This window comes from Clinocottus analis, unplaced genomic scaffold, assembly GCF_023055335.1.
Source record: "Clinocottus analis isolate CAN_PGR_092001 unplaced genomic scaffold, fCliAna1.0.p SCAF_20, whole genome shotgun sequence".
Classification (NCBI taxonomy): Eukaryota; Metazoa; Chordata; class Actinopteri; order Perciformes; family Cottidae; genus Clinocottus; species Clinocottus analis.
In genome coordinates, this window is record NW_027175932.1 from 2865047 (window position 1) to 2882201 (window position 17155).

The 17155-nt window shown below is 48.0% G+C and overlaps 1 protein-coding gene across 5 annotated transcripts in view; it reads right to left on the reverse strand.

Moving 5' to 3' along the window:
• anks1b (ankyrin repeat and sterile alpha motif domain containing 1B) overlaps positions 1–17155 on the reverse strand; it is a 145832-nt gene that overhangs the window by 41984 nt on the left and 86693 nt on the right. For all 5 annotated transcript variants that reach the window (XM_068586467.1, XM_068586464.1, XM_068586463.1 and 2 more), the window contains exons 13-15: positions 13853–14039; positions 1961–2628; positions 1324–1446 (exon numbers count right to left, since the gene is read on the reverse strand). In XM_068586467.1, the coding sequence (XP_068442568.1) occupies positions 1324–1446; positions 1961–2628; positions 13853–14039 (978 nt within the window). The remainder of the gene's footprint in view (positions 1–1323; positions 1447–1960; positions 2629–13852; positions 14040–17155) is intronic.

Here is a 17155-nt window from a genome sequence, read left to right on the forward strand (position 1 = left end):
TGTTATGCTACGATGAGACTTCTTTTGGTTTTAAGGGCTGAAGGACAAACGTCCACTGCACGTTGAGGATGAAAAGACATCTTCAAGCTGCGTTTCAGACGTTTAAATAAAACAATGCATGTATGAATAAAGTCAGATGATAAACCTTCCTGTTCAGGAAGTGTTAAAGCACTGTTAGCTTCTTTTTTTTAAATTATTATAGTTTGTTTTTACTATATTTTTAGTACATTTTCCATTGTATGTGGCACTCTGAGCTTCTTTTGAATGACACATATAATGCATTATTGTGATTTATCGCATTAAATCTCATCTCATTGAACAAGAAAACTGGAAGTCGGTCCAAAATATACAACAAATATTATTAAAAACTGAAATTTAGGCAATCATTTCAACGTTTAAAACTTTAAAACTCTTTTTTTTCTTGCCTAGATCGCAATAATTGGTTTGATGATGATAAAAAACATACTTCACCACCTCGGCTGTAGTTTTCTAGATTGAACGCTTTGTGCAGATTCAGCTGCAGGTTGTTAATCACCATCAAAATAAGCACAAACAATCAGCGATGTTCACGCCGGATGAGGAGCTCAGGAGCTTCCTCGCCTGCGGCGCTAATGAGCGCGATTATCTGCAGATCCTCGGCGGCTCTGGGACGTCCCTGGTGACTTTCCTGCTAATAAAGAAACTCTACCCTGAACACGGAGCCACGTTGTGACGTCACGACTTCCCCGTCTTCCCCCCCCGAAGCGCTCTTATCTCACATCCCAGCACCACGCAATTAAACAGGAAAAAGGTCAGCCTAATTGCCGAGGATTATGGGAAACTCCATATGGTAATGCGTCACCCTCAGCGAGCTACGAGGCGTAATGAACACGGACACGTGGACCAGCGCACGGACGCACTTTCACTGTCAGAAACAGTCCCGTGAAGTCGTTCTTATTGATTGGAAAGTGAAAAAAACGCTTCGAGGTGCTTTATTTTCAGCTTGTTGACGGCGAGCGAGCAGAAGCTAACGTGTCGGGGACCTGGAGTGTTGACGGAGGAGCGGTGCGGTGAACGCATTACATCCGGGTCAGAGACCCTTTGGTGCCGAATAGGAGCCCGAGGCACAAACACAGAGCTCTGTAACCCTCTATAGCGTGAAGCCTCTTATATCTGGACCCTCCTGCAGCTCTGGCGCTGGTTACAGAGCACGAGCAACCAGCGCCGGGAGGATTTTAAAAAGAGGAAAGATCTGAGTGCAAAGATGTTTTGACCAAAAAGACGCGTTTCCTTCCTTTTCGGTCGAATGCACCACTCTCCCTCCGTCTCCACCGTCCTCTTTACCTCTTCCCACTCGGCGGTGAAGGAGGGCGTTCTCTCCAGCCGTCCCCCCGGGCCGGCCCCGTCACCCGGGCTGGGACTTCCGGGCCCCTGGCCCCGAGATCCAGACCCCCAGCCGAGCTCCTCCTTAGACACACACACAAAAAAACAAGACGCAAACTGTCGAACACTTTGACCGTAACATTCTGTAACATCCGTAAAACTGTTTGGAGATGAACCGAATGAGTTCAGCGTGTCTTCATCAAACAGACTTTGTATTTAGCTTATGATTTATTTGCAAAAGTCTCATAAAATGTGCAGCGCTGTGGCCCAGATCAGTGGGCGATCTAATTGGTTGCACCGCTTGTTTTTTTCACGCCCGATGCAGCAGGAATCTAACGATCTCCACGGCTGCATAATTCACACAACTTGAATATTTACAATAAACGCTCGTGCTCTCGTTGCGCCGGCTGGGACGCCGGTGCCGCTGACCCGAAACTTTCTTCCCATAACTTTTGATAAAAGAGACTTTTCATGTCGTCCTCGGCCTCTCGTCGCTCAGAGGCAAAAACATCAGAGAGAAAGAAGAGCGCTAAAAGATTTAACGCTCAAAACTCGGGCCGCACGCGGAAGTTGTACAATTACAGTCGACACAACTCACCTGGATGGGCGACACAGCGACCAGGTTGGAGTCGGACTTGGACAGGGACTTGGACAGCTGCAGGTCCAGCACGCTGCGGGGCATGGACCTCATCCTCCCCAGGGTGCAGGCCCTCTCCTCGTAGCCGGCGCCGCCCGACCCGCCGCCTTTGGGCGCGACCCCGGCCTGCGGCCCCCGGGACTCTGGACCTTGTCCGTTTTGAGCGGAGCGGCGGGCGGGCGGGTGTCCCGGCAGCGTGGACCAGCCGCAAGGCGGCTCCGCCTGCTGCTCCTGGTTGACCCGCGTGTGGAAGATAGTCCGGTACACCACCTGGGGCTTCTGGGCGGCGCCGGCGCCCCTCAGAGGAGGCGACGACGATGACGACAAATCGCTCCCGGTGCCGGCGAAGATCTGCGCGGGTCCGCCGTCGATCACGATGCTGAACTCCGGGGTCGGCGCCAGGCCGTCGTGGGCGTCGCCAGAGGCATATTTTCGGGGTTTGGCGCTGTAGAGGTGGTAAGGGGTGTCGGGCGTTTCGCACGCCGGGGAAGATCCATGAAGGAGGCCCGCGAACTCCTCCGGGATGTGGCTCTTCCTGCGCTCCTCCGACGGAGCGCCGGGCGTGGAGGAAGAGCAGAGAAGAGGAGGACGAGGAGGAAGAGGCGGGTCCCGCTGGTACGGCCCGTCGTCTGCATGGAGAACACACACACACACACACACACACAACATATTCACTGATTTGGATTACATTACAGAGATTTGCATGAAGGGTTGTGTACACACCGGTGGATTTACTCCTCCAGAAAAGACAAGACCGAGATCAAACATTCACACTCGCTGCACAAATAAAGTCGATCCTAATATTTAAATGTAGGGAAAAAGGAGAGGGAAACAGATTATAATAATGCAAAACAGCCACAGCTGCAAAAAGGAAGATAAGAAGGAGGTGAAGGCGCCGCTTGTTCCTCCGAGGAAGAAGATAAAAAAGAACCCATGACTTGGATTTTACACCTCTGCTCCTTCACTCGTCCGGGTGCAAAACTGTGTGTGTTCGGGGTGTCTGAACTCGTGCATGAATGCATGAAGTCATGGGGGGAGACGCTCTCGCACCATTGACTGGGCTTTAGTTATATTTCGATGAGGCTTTCAGAGGCCGGCTCGCTCTCTGTGTGCAGCCGGGTGAAAGCGACGCGGCTGAAAGCTTCTTCTGAGTCTCTGCATACAATCAAAAGAAGTGTTTGTGTAATTGTAGAAGCGCTCGCGTGTGTGTGTGTGTGTGTGTGCGCGTGCTTTTATTTATGTCTGCTTGGCTTCTTCGTTGGTGCACGCTCACGTCACGGCTATTGTGTCTCTCTCACCAAATGTTTGGCGTAGAGGTGCAAGATGAACATCAGAGACGGAAAAGACAGGCGGAAGAAACCCGACAGGTAGCAAAGATGGCCGCTCCGATCGTTCCTTTATGTGACAAACAGGTGAAGTGACTGTTTCATGTGAAATGGTTGTGAGAGGACGAAACCATAACTCTGCAGAAGCTCTTTAGCCTCCATCAGCCAACAGTTTTGGCATCATAAGCGTCATATTTACATGTCTCCCAGCACCAAATTACAGATTTAGCCAAATTAGCGACAACTTCGTGAACACAGTTGAGCATTTAGCAGCGAAAGGACCTGATTGTTCTGTCTGGTGGAGCCCAAAACAGAGCTAAAAGGGGCTAATACACTAATACTTATGTCTGCAAACAGCATGCTAACTTATTAATATCACTGCCAGGAGAGTTTGTTGTTGTTACCCCGAGGAAATCTAAGGGAATTCCCATCTCTTCAAACAGTATTGGAACGTGTTTTATCGACATCATCGCGGCGTGGAGCTGCAGTTTATGAGGCGGCTGATTGAAAGTCTGCTTGTTAACACCTGGCGTGACGTCACTGACAGGAATGTGGCGGCTATGACATCATGCACGGTGATCCAGCAGCAGGTAAAGTGACAAACACGCGTCTGAAACCTGCAGGATGTGATTGTGTTGCTCTTTAAACGACAATAGATAACACACTATTCCGCCTCGTCACCCTGCGCTCTATAAATAGCAGAAAGGAAAACTCTGTGTATCTGTTTCCTGTCACTGTGTGTTAAGGTTGTGTACCGGGTCATGTAAACAAGCTCACCCCCGATAAGCATCAAACACACACACGCACACAGACACACACAGAGTTAACAATCCCACAATCATGTCGTCACTCGAACAGAAGCAGTGCCTTCAACACTCAAAGTAATGCAGTCTTGTAATGAAAAAATGTCACTTGGACAATTGCACACATATCCCCACTGGCGAGACACACACACACACACACACACACACACACACACACGGTGAGCACTTCACGACACCTCCTGCCACATTTCCGAATGAAACGATGACACAACTCGAGTCGAGGACAGAAATAAAACTCTGATGTAAAAGTCACAACTGGAATCCTTCGCAATGATTAAAAAAAACAGGAGGTGCTCGAGCTCCTCTTCCTCCTCTTCCTCCTCTTAACAAGAGGGAGAGGAGCTAAAGCCACGTCAACGGTCCTCCATTGGAGAGCAATTGTGTTTCTTTTTGCAATGTGACGGTTATTTCCTCCGCGAGCCGAGAGCAGAGAGCTCTTCAGCGGCGACGAAGAGTCGGCCGACGGGGAGAAAGGACGGACGCCGACGCCGAGGGGAGAGGAGGTGAGAACCCCTGACATATCGTTCGTTAATGACAGGGAGAGGTGAGCGCCGCTCGGTGGGGTTCGACGCACAAAATCCCCACGTTTTGACCGCGACATGAAGGCATCGGAATAAAGGAAAAACCTATTTTTCATCCCTTTCAGTCTGTGACTCTCTCTCTCTCTCTCTCTCTCTCTCTCTCTCTCTCTCTCTCTCTCTCTTTAAAGATGAGAACCGTTGGCAACAGGTGAGCCTGTTGGTTGCTATGGCAACAGAGAGCCCCCAGTGCCGGCATCCCTCCCACTTCTTCTTCTCTTTTTTTATTTATTTTTTTTTTTTTTACTTTTCCGCTTCTTTTTTTCTTCCGGGGTGTCTGAGTGTTTTCGGCCTTCAGGAGAACGACGGGAGGCGGAGGAAGAAGTTCACGTCTGATAAACACAGCAATCAAATCAGCAGGTGTTTGTGTGTGTGTGTGTGTGTGTGTGTGTGTGTGTGTGTGTGTGTGTGTGTGTGTGTGTGTGTGTGTGTGTGTGTGTGTGTGTGTTTGTTTGTCTAGACAGAAAAATAACAGAAGCAGAGCTGAAGTATCTGGAAGTGCAAAAGAACTGATTGGAGGAAAGGTCCATGAAAATGTTCATATATATATATATATATATATATATATATATATATATATATATATATATATAGAGAGAGAGAGAGAGATCGAGAAATAAGACTGAAGGGAAACACGGCAGAATCATAATTTCACCTGCAAACAATCCGTCGTCTTCCTCTGTGTTGATTTAACTTCACCAACATACAACACTTATCTGATCCTGAGCCACTGTGTGCTCTGCCTGTCCCCTGAGTGTGTGTGTCTGTGTGAGTGTGTGTGTGTGTGTCTCTTACCTTGGCCTTCAAAGCAAGTGCAGCTCAGACTAAGGAACATTCACACTGTGTCTGCTGGACTCCTCAGCCTCACTCTGCTTCTGCTGAAATGCAGCAAACGCATCGGAGTCCGATGGCATCAGTCTGCATACCTGCACTGCTATTGCCAAACTAGTGCACACAAACACACACACAAACACACACGGGGCAGGCTGTGGCACGCAGCAGCTCAGCCCAGGACCTGATTGGTATTCAGACGCTCATCTCAACTCAAACAACCGCAGTAACGGACGCGCCCGCCTCAGACATCTCAAGACGCAGCGTGTCTCGATATCACGCGGACGATTAGCCCTTCAGCCATCGCGAAGGATCATAAATCAGGAATAAATGATTTACCAACTCCTGTTATTGATTGACTGACATCATCACTTCCTTAAGTTGATAAAACAAACACCTTCAGCTGTGTGCATCCACCCACCAGCCGGCTCGTGGAGCAAAGGGAGGGAAGAAGAAAGTGAGTGGGAGGGATGGAGACGTGAAATTGAGCTGCATGTAAACGCTACTTCTATTTATGGAGGAAGAAAACCCTTGAATGCATCTCTTGTGGGGCGTCCAGAGGCTTAAGATGCATCCGATGTGGCCGCGTCCCAATTCTGCATGAGATGCTAAGTAGGTTTGTCAAGCGAGTGGATCAGCAGGGTGTGTGTGTGTTAAACACACAGACGTGTGACAAAAATACGTGAAAGTATGTTTCCTGTGGTAATTCAACTTTATGTCATATGATGTTTATTATGTGGAGAAAACATACGAGGAAAATTGAAATCAGACGATTCAAGTGATACCGCCCTCTAGTGGTCGTTGTAGTTATGACTGGAGCAAGTTTTTTTTTGTTTGTGTGCCTGCAAACTTCACCAAAACTTAACCTTCGCCATGACATATTATTAGCATTATTATTAGCATATTAGCATTTTGTGAAAATACACTTGTGCTTTCTTCCGCACATCCACACTATTGTGTTCTATTGTCTAAAATAATAATGATATTGTATAAACGAGCTGATAGATGACATAGGGACTCTGGATGTATTGTAGTTTTTCGGTGATTTTGGTGGATGCTGCTGCAGCGGTCCAGTGGAGAGGTGATGAAGAGGAGGACGAGAGGGGAGAGGCAGGGAGGGGGCGATGTTTTTAAGATGAAAGAAAGTGTTTTTCTTTGTGATGTGCTGGACGTGGCGGCGTTCAAAGGAGACGGGTCGGATCAAAGGTGACACCGAGGATACAGACGTGTGCTCGCATCCAGGTGTTAATACCCGCGAGGCTGTTGGTGGTGGTGGAGTGAGGGGTGGGGGTTTAGTGGAGAAGTAGAGCTGATGGGTGTCATCAGCGTAGCAGTGGAAATGGAGACTGTGATGGTCTGATGTGACCAAGAGGATAAAGAGAAGGGGACCGAGTATTGAACCCTGAGGAACACCTTGAGAGACTATGGCAGACTTCAATGTATTGCTATTCATGAACTGTTTGCAGTTTTGAGGAACAAATCAATGGGAATGAACCTCAAATAATACATAATAACACTAAAGAGGGCAGTGTTACATTCAGGGACAGTAGGCCATGAGAGTTAGGCTGGGACATGCACAGTTAACTTTGTTAATTACAAACTAGGACTTCGGGATACAACTTCTAATTCAACCCCCCAAAGAAAAAGGTGTTTTCATTCAGCTGTGAGCGGCTCCTCGGTTTGCTCTCTACATTGCAAGACGCCTGTCTCAGCGTTTTCTGAGGCAAATACTAAGAATTTTGAGTCACTTCATACTGAAAAAACTGCTTAAAAACGAGTTTTATGGCATTGGTCACAGCTCTGGGCTTTAACCAACTCATCTTGGATTGTAAAGTAAAAGCTTCTCCAAAAATAATGACCTCCATTTCCCCTGCTAGCAATCACTTAACAGAGGCCGGCTTTTATTTCAGAGTGGCGTCTCACTTCTAAATGAAGGCCTTCACATCGAATCTAAATCCAGAACAAGATGAAGCGAGTGGAGAGCGAAGAACAATACAAACTCTCAGCTGGTGAGATAAAAATATAAGATAGGAGAGGGTTCAGTCCATGTTGGCCTCCCTTCTTTTCTCACACACTGCAGATGCAAGATGTGTTTAATTGCCTGTTAATAAATCATTGCTGCAGTGGTTTCACCGCCGGCTTTACAGGGTGGACGGAGGAAGGAGGGCAAAGGAGTGATGGGAGGATGAGGCAGTGAACGACGGACAGAAAGAGAGAGAGAGAGAAGCGATGGAGAGCTCGGGAAAGTGTCTGGAGGAATGAGAGAGTGACAGAGTGGACGGCAAATTAAAGAGTGGCGATACAGAGCTGGAGGTTATCTGTCAAAACGGGAGGGGAAAGACACATCGGCTCGCTGGATAAGCCGTCCAATCCAGTCGGGCTTCAACGTTTTTGACAACTTGTATCTAATAAAAGCTCATTTATTATTGATTTGCAGACTGACAGGTGGCGCACGCAGGATCCACTGACTTCATCTTCATCCTGAGGGACGGATTTAAAGCACTGATGGAGCATTTTTAGGTCAGCCCGACTCACAAATCTGGACTACACAATCGCAGCCCCAATCTCCTAATTCCTCCGGCCTTCACTCCGTTGTCTCTCCTGCCCCGCCCCCTTTTTTTTTGTGGGAATGAAACACAAAAGCCACGTGATCCACCTCCAGCCCCCAAACCGTCTCACCAGCCTCGCTGATAACGAAGAACGCCAGCGAGGGTCACCGGAAGTTTTCCTAATCGCTTCTCGCCGCCGCCGCCGCCGCCGGATAACTGGCGTCTCAGCGGGTCGGAGAAAACTTATCCGTGTGTTTATCTTCAGTCGGCTCAACCAACCGCGCCGCCGCCTTCACGGGTCTCCCCGAGACCAGACGGGTGCATTTAATCCCTCTCGGCTCTCAGATCTTCACGGTGGGTTTTCCTGCGTTTCCGATAATTCGTTCTCCTGCCGCCGCTCCAGAAATACGTTACATTTTTAATGCAGAAAATCTTGAGATCGGCTCACAACTCTCAGTGCTTTTAAATAAAAAGCCTAATTCTGTTTGCCGCTGCGGTTTATTAAGTCAAACTCGGGTCTATTCATATCTCACGCTGCGCTGCAGCTTCTTTTTTATTATGTTCCACACGTGTGTCCTTTTTTTAAATTGCCAAATGTTCTTTGTGCATATTTTCTGAATGACTTTCTGTCTTTTGAAGCACTTTAGAACGGCCTTGTTCTTTACAGATAAACTCGCCTCGCCTCCATCGTTTCCCTTATTTCCTGTGATAAATGACTCACATGAACTCACACACACTCTCTATAAATACTACACACACCATCTCTCACACACTGGGATGTTTCCCTGTATGTGTGTGTGGTCGCATGAGGGGCCGGGAGATGATCCAAACATCTGATAGCGCCGTGTTCCTCCGCCTCTGAGACTGTTATTAAAAACTACAGAGTAATATCTGAGCTGTCAGTCATCCCGGAGATTTAAGACTGAACTCTGTTTCCCAAGCGGCGGGATGAATCACCGTCGGCTCCCCGAGGCCTCGGCCGCCGGGTTAAAGCCGGCCGAAGCTCGCAAACCGGCGCGGACGCGGCCTCGCCGTGACGGGCGATCGCTGCACGTCCGGATCGAAGCGAAACTTCAATGAATTACACGCGAGACGCGAAGAAGAGACGCGGAACAAAAAGGTCACGACCAGAAGAAAAGAGCAGCAAACGGCCCAAAAGACGCAGGAGGCCGGACCCTCGTGACACTTTCACTCGATCCTCTCTGTGTGTGTGTGTGTGTGTGTGTGTGTGTGTGTGTGTGTGTGTGTGTGTGAGACATAGAGGGACAGTGAGCGTTACATGTGAGATGAGGTCACCATTGATTAACTGGTGTGTGTGTGTGTGTGTGAGTGTGTGTCTGGGATGCATGGATGTCTGCAGCAGTCGTACCATTCAGCCCTGAAGCTAAATGTCACGTGTGTGTGTGTGTGTCTGAGTCCCTACATGTGTGTGTGTAAGTTCCTGCATATGTGTATGTGTGAAAGTCCTTGCATGTGCATATATGTCTGTGTGTGTAATTCCCTGCATGTGTGTGTCCCTGCATGTGTGTGAGTCCCAGCATGTGTGCATGTGAGTCCTTGCATGTGCATATGTGTGTGTGTGTAATTCCTTGCATGTGTGTGTCTGAGTCCCTGCATGTGTGTGTGTGTGAGTCCCTACATGTGTGTCTGTGTGTGAGTCCCTGCATGTGTGTCTGTGTGTGAGTCCCTGCATGTGTGTGTGTGTGTGAGTCCCTGCATGTGTGTCTGTGTGTGAGTCCCTGCATGTGTGTGTGTGAGTCCCTGCATGTGTGTGTGTGTCTGTGAGTGTTATTTTTTAACTTTGTTAGTCTCTTCTGTGTTCAGAGCTTCTGCTCATGACTCAGCATCACCTGCAGCCAGGCTGGCGGCTGTGTGCGTCTGTGTGTGTGCGTCTCTGTGTGTGTGTGTGTGGCTGTGTGTGTGTGGCTGTGTGTGTGAGGCTGTGTGTGTGTGTGTGTGCAGCATTTCCTTCACGAAGACGCCGCTGCCGTTACAATATTCATCCCGTGGTTTGGCGTGTTAGCATTAACTCCTGTAGTAGAAGGTGCAGCTGGGGCTGTTAGCTTAACAATCAGACAAATCAAACACAAAGCTTTCCCATCGGCCTCAACCTGCCGCGTGCGCACAAGCTGCCACAGGTGACAAAAAAAACAGGTGATCCGAGCTAGTGACTTCCACGAGGTGGACAGAATAACAGAAACACCTGACGAAAGGAGTCAACGCCACCAAAGGACGAGCTAAAGAACGAATGAAAAGATTTTACAGCTGTGCAAGTAGAGGAAACAACCGCCATGAATAAATACATGGAGGGCTTATTCCTGTCACGTATGCAAGAGGAGAGCAAATCCAGAGACGCTGCTGCTGCTGCTGTTCAGCTTCTTGCTACATTTTAGGGGTGGATGCTGCATGCACACTTCTGTTGAGCCATAATTATAATTAAATACAGGCAAGCAAAATAATAATAATGGACAATAACACTGGCCACTAACAGCAGGCTTAACTCATGAAGCTTTAATGCGGCACTGGCACAGACGTACAATAGAAATGTCTTTGTGTGTGTGTGTGTGTGTGTGTGTGTGTGTGTGTGTGTGTGTGTGTGTGTGTGTCGCGGCCTCTGTGCTTTTTGTGCAGAATCGCGTCAAAGTTACAAGCGGAGTGTGTGATGACTCGAGAACAAAAAGGTTTGAATGAAGCGCCGGCGGTTTTAATGAACTTAACACTTTCAAGTAAACACACACACACAGACACACACACACAGACACACACACAGCTGCAGGTTAGTCCAGGACTGGCTTGTCGCAGAGGGCGCCGCATAACTCGCAGAGAAGAAGAAGAAGAAGAAGAAGAAGAAGAAGAAGAAGAAGAAGAAGAAGAAGAAGAAGAAGAAGAAGAAGAAGAAGAAGAAGAAACGTCTGCAGCTGCACCGCTTTTCACGTTGCACTTGGCAATCTGCACCGAGGGAATATCTTCTCTCCGGCAATGTCCAACGTTACGTAAACCTGCAGCAGCAGCATTAACAGCAGTAGCATTAACAGCAGCAGCATTAACAGTATTAACAGCAGCAGCAGCAGCATTAACAGCATTAGCAGCAGCAGCAGTGATGATCCGGTTATAAATAGGCCTCCTTCTTTTTTTCCTTTATCTAACTGCCCACGCAGGTGGCGGACACCTGGGTGCTGCTGCTGCTGTTAATGCTGCTGCTGTTAATGCTGCTAATGCTGCTGCTGTTAATGCTGCAGGCCGGAGAGATGTGGTATAAATGTTGGTGGTCGGTGTCCAGAAGACGTTTTAAAAGCATTGATTTTGGGGGTGAGAAAATGAGAGGAAGGAAAGAAGAAGGGAGGAAGGAAGGAAGGAAGGAAGGAAGGAAGGAAAGACCTTTTATGGTTAAAAAGAAAAAAAAGTGTTCCCTTCACTTTCTTGTCCTCGATTCTCTCTCCAACCCCCTGAAATCTCACATTTCATTCTCTTCATTTTTCAGATTTTCGTTCATCATCACCCCCTCTGCAACGTCAGACTCTCTCTCTCTCTCTCTCTCTCTCTCTCTCTCTCTCTCCCTCTCTCTCTCCCTCTCTCTCTCTCTCTCTCTCTCTGTAAGCCACTTGTTACCATGGCAACCCCACAATGGGCCTTATAAAGCTAATAAGTAAAGCGAGCAGGAGAAGAAGAAGGAGGAGGAAGAGGAGGAAGAGGAGGAGGAGGGGAAAAAGAGGAAAAGATTTAATGAAAAAATAAAGATGCTTCAGCCGAGGACAGAAACAAACAGATCAACATTACTCTAAGTGCTTCATCATTAAAAAGATTATATATATATATATATATATATATATATATATATATATATATATATATATATATATATATACTGGACTGTACTGGAAATGAACATTTGCTGCGTGTAAAGTAATAATATTGCGTCACTGATGTGAAAAGAAACAAACACATCACCTGATGAGCCTCTTGACATCACAACGTTGATTCATCACAAAAACACATTTTCCTCAAATCACAGACACATTTGCATATTTGGAGAAACCCGGGAGGCAATTAGTTCTGAGCTTTTGACTTCCTGACTTTAAATCTCGGACAGGAGACGACCTCCGTGAGGTTTCACTCCTCAGAGGTCGAGAGCTGAAGTCACGAGACGCTTTGATGAAAAGAAAATGGAGATAAAAAAAACACCAAACGAGTGATTTAAGCAGTGAGATCAATGATCTCTGTCCTCAGAAGACGTCAGGCTGACATCAGCGAGCGGCGGAGAATGTGTGTGTGTGTGTGTGTGTGTGTGTGTGTGTGTGTGTGTACTTGTGGATTCATAATGAATGTGTTTTTCGTTCGGGGCACTACACGGATCAAAGTCTTGCTGTGGCTCTGAACTGCTCCTGGATGAAACAGACACACACACACACACACACACACGCGCATACACACGCACACACACACAAACACACACACACACACACACACGCACACACAGCCTGGTCGACTTCCCTGCTTTTGCCCGGTAGCAGCAGGTGTGAGGGACATTTGGGCCGAACCCCAGGTGAGATATAAATCTTTTTATCCATCTTTTTATGATTCATATCACTTTATATATACTATAAATAAATAGTCAATGATTATATTCTGTTGTGTGAGTGAAATACTTCTTAGTATGTGCTTGAGGACGTATTTGTGTATCAGGACACTTCTCTATATTGAACTCTCGGCCAGCTGCAGTGTGTGTTTCTGCAGATTCAAGAGGCCGTCGTCCTCATTATGATAAAAAAAACACCTCAATATTCCATGTAATGTTCCTTTTGGAGGAGGAACAGAAGTCATCAGACGTTTCACCTGACAGGTGAAGGCCCGGCCAGCAGGACGACTGGAGCTTCTGCTGAGCCCGGGTTTTAAACATATCCGACGGGGTTTTCCCCTCTGCATGAAAAGTGCTCATTTGCATCCTGATTTCCAGTAAAACACGCAGACCAATATAGTGGAAAAGAAACTTTTTACCTCAAATAATCTTTGAGAAGTCCCATATTCCTTAAAAAAAATAGCTGCATGTTGTTTTTAACACTAAAAATAGTATATTTTCGCTGTTTTGAGTCGTTTAATTGGCCGCTGCATCGCTTCTAGCGCCACCTTTTGGGCCTTTGAAATGCTCTTCATGGCCTCACACAAGCCAGTCTATAATTAATGAAGTCATGGCGAGCGGCCGTACATCCGTCAAACCCTCGGGCCTTTATCTAAAGGTCAAAAAGCCCCCGTGTAGAATTATTCTTAGGGCTCGCGGAGGCGTGCCGGAGGCCGAGCGCACTGAACCCTGTGCTAAATCGTGTATAAATAAGACAAAAATATTGCAAACGTTCATGGTTTCCTTCTGAGAGTCGGCTTATCCTGACGTTGTAATAGTTAGAAGTGTCATTTTGCAGACGTTCAGCATATTGACCTTCAGAGTGAATGTGTGCTTTATGCATTATTGATGCCATAACTGAGATGCTCTTACTCCCACTGAATAGAGAATATTGCCACCGAGAGAGGCACAATGATGCGCTGGATCTTTGGATACTCAGCATGTAAATCCAACCCTCACGAGGTCTGATGTAATTGCTTTGCTCGAGGGACTCCAGATCAAAGCTTTTGACCATCGAGGAGGCGAGCGAGTGTTTCTGATCCTCCTCCACGGGGGAGCCGAGAGGGCCGGGGGTCGGAGTGCCGCTCGCGCTTCGTAGCGGCGAGAGACGCGGCTTTAATACTCGCTTACCCGTCAGCTGACAGTCGTCGTTGGAGCCCGCCGAGTCCTCCTGGTTGGGGCTGAGCGGCGGGCTGGCGGGGGGGCTGGTGCTGAAGCTGGCGTAGCCCAGGGACGAGCTCACCTCGCTGGGCTCGCAGCTGTGGTTGACCGGCCTCTGGACGTCCAGGGACGAAGACAGGGAGGTGCGCTGCTTGGGCTGGAGACGAGGAAGGAGGAAGAGGAGGGAGAACAGTTTGAGGGATGAAGACTTTGATATCAACTAAACTACATTCTGTGTTGTGTTCTTCAAATTTGATTTCGCCAATTATATCACATGATGGTAAATGCTCATTAAGCCTGATTGCTTCTTCCTCGTCCCCCTTGAACTATAAAGACGGATTCAAAATGTTTTATGCACGACGTCGCCAGACGCTCGTGAACACAGACTGATTCACCCTGACAGCTGGACGCGAGCGCGACGTCAAAACAAACACACACGTCAACGCCGTTTATGTGATGTGAAGTTGTAATGCACGCATGAAAAAGGGAGAGAGAGATGGAGAGAGAGATGGAGAGAGACATATTTGCTCACAGCGAGTGAAAGAGGGAGAGGAACTGCAGACTGGCATCTGGTAAACAAATCTTACATAATGAGGCATTTGCAGCTCTTAACAACCTGCTGCTTCGCTTCACAAGCGGCTCAGGCAGTCAAAGCCCTGCTGGTGTGTGTGTGTCTGTGTGTGTGTGAGTGTGTGTGTGTGTGAGTGTGTGTGTGTGTGTGAAGTCAATCGATGCGGTGGACCTGAACGCTAAAATAACCTGCCGGCGTGTCGAGAGACTCGACGGGACGGCCTTCAGGAGACCTTCACTGTCTCACATGTCAATCAAGGCATAACTGCACCTTGATAGAGAACGAGTGTGTGTGTGTGTGCGTGCGTGTGTGTGTGTGTGTGTAGATGGTGGGTCGTGAGAGGAGATGAAAGCAGAGGCTTTTCCATGCACGGTGCACTCAAAAAAGGCCTCGCGGAGTCTTCAGATTGACTCGACTAAACTGAGATGAAAACACAAAAGTGGCTGAAAACACCGAAAACAGAAAAGTGAAGGTACAAAAACACACGAGAAGAAAGGCATGCTGGGAGAATATGGTGGGAGGAAGTGGTAGGAATGTAAAGAAGGGGATGAGAGAGGTGTTTTATGTGTGGAGCGTTGGGAATAAAGAAGCAGAGGCGCCACAAGAGGAGTTTAAAGGACGAGTGCATCGACCAATCAGGAGGCTCACAGCCCAGACACCAGGGACTCAGAGCCTGATGTACGAGCCAGTAGAGTCGCCGCCGCTGGGCCGAGGGAGCGTTATGTCATGTTAGAAATAAGAGAAAACAAATGTAAAAAGCCCAAACCCTCATTTGTTTTGTGAGCTTGTTTGTTTCACTGAGTGCTGATGACAGACGGTAAATAAACAGGCGGTCAAACACGCCGGCGTGAAAGCACAAAAGTGTTCCCACTTCGCCGCAGGCCGAACCACTGGAAACAATAAATGGATTGAAACGGCAATCAGCCCGGCACGATGGGACCGACGCTGTGGTGCTTCAAACAGGGAGGTTGCGGCTGTGTGTGTGTCTGTGTGTGTGTGTGTGTGTGTGTGTGTTCTTCAGGTTGACGCTAATGCGTTTAAAGGCAACTTCAACTTGTTCTATTCACCCTTTAAGCCTCTATTTGTCATTAACTCTGCCTCGTCTCTGTGCTTCTTGTCTAACAACCAAAAGGTGTCTTCTCTCTCTGGACCCGTGCTTATTAAGAGCTTGCATATGCACACACACACACACACACACACACACACACACACACACACACACACACTGACATATATACGACAGGAAATACACACATGCTGTAAGCTCTGGCTGAGGCTTAGCGTTAACAATGCAAACGGGCAGCAGGCTAATGAACGTGTCATGGCCGATTGGAAGGGGATTAATGACCACACACACACACACACACACACACACACACACACACACACACACACACACACACACACACACAGAGACAGGTCTTCCATGCCTGTCTAAACCACAGCATAATACATTTCCTCCGCTGTAACAGCATCCCTGGGGGAAAACATGCCATTTAACACTCCACAAATGTGTGTGTGAGTGTGTTAGTGTGTGTGCGTGTGTGTCGTGTTGGAGCGCTAATGAACGACACCTCCATTAGCTAAAAAGCGCAATACCTCACGGTAGACGAGGTGAAATGTGCTCCGCAGCTTAAATCCGCTCGCGCGCAACAGTTTCTGTGTAGAGCCTAGAAAACTGTGCTGAATTATGAATAACAGGATCGTTCATTATCATAAAATTATCTTGATTAAAAGATCGGATACGCTCGGGTCGGGGAAACAGGAAGTGTTCCCTGTTGATGAATGAAAGTTGGCGGGAAGCAGAATTTACTGAACTAGAGGATCAAGGCTAAAACAAACGGTCGCGCGCTGCTAGCACGTGAGCTGTTAGCACGTGAGCTGTTAGCACCTGTGTTGTTAGCGTGTACGCTGCTAGCCTTAGCTTGCTTCCACACAAACGTGGTCTTCTCTCACTACACCCGTCTTCCCTCCATTTTTCCGCCATCACTCCATCCCGGGTTCACTCTTCCCGTCCATCATCGTGAGCTCAGGAATAACCGAGTCTGCGTTTCCTCCGCTATGAGTCATGAGCGCTGGATCCACAGCGGCGTGCGATCCACAGCGGCGTGCGATCCGCAACGCGGCGCAGAGGGCAGTAAACGTTGCTTATCGTCTCGGTGCTCGCGACTAATGAGGTGAATGAACTTCATGATTTATTGAGATCGTCAGACAAATCCCTTTTTAACGCAGGTGGCGAAGACCAGGAAATAGCCGGGATCTGAAACTCCCAGCGGAGAGCTTTTCACCGTTAGCTCAAATTAATTAGCTGTGTGTGACCCCCCCATGTGTCTCCTCTGGGCCCACCGGCTTCCTGTTGGCTGGGAATATCAAACCACACACACACACACACACACACACACACACACACACACACACACAAGGTATCCCAGTTCCAGCAACTTCCAGGAAGCTGTGAACTACAGAGAAAGTATCTTCTCTCCTTTCTCGCCATCCCTCTGGAAACATGATTACTGCCTGTTTATTGATTGTGTGTGTGTGTGTGTGTGTGTGTATGTGTGTGTGTGTGTGTGTGGTCTTTGCACAGCCTACAGTTACAGCATAGACACTAACAAAGAGCCGGCAAACACACACACACACGCGTCCCATGTGATTACGCACGGATCCGAGCAAATATCCTGGAAGATTAACCGACTGGAGCA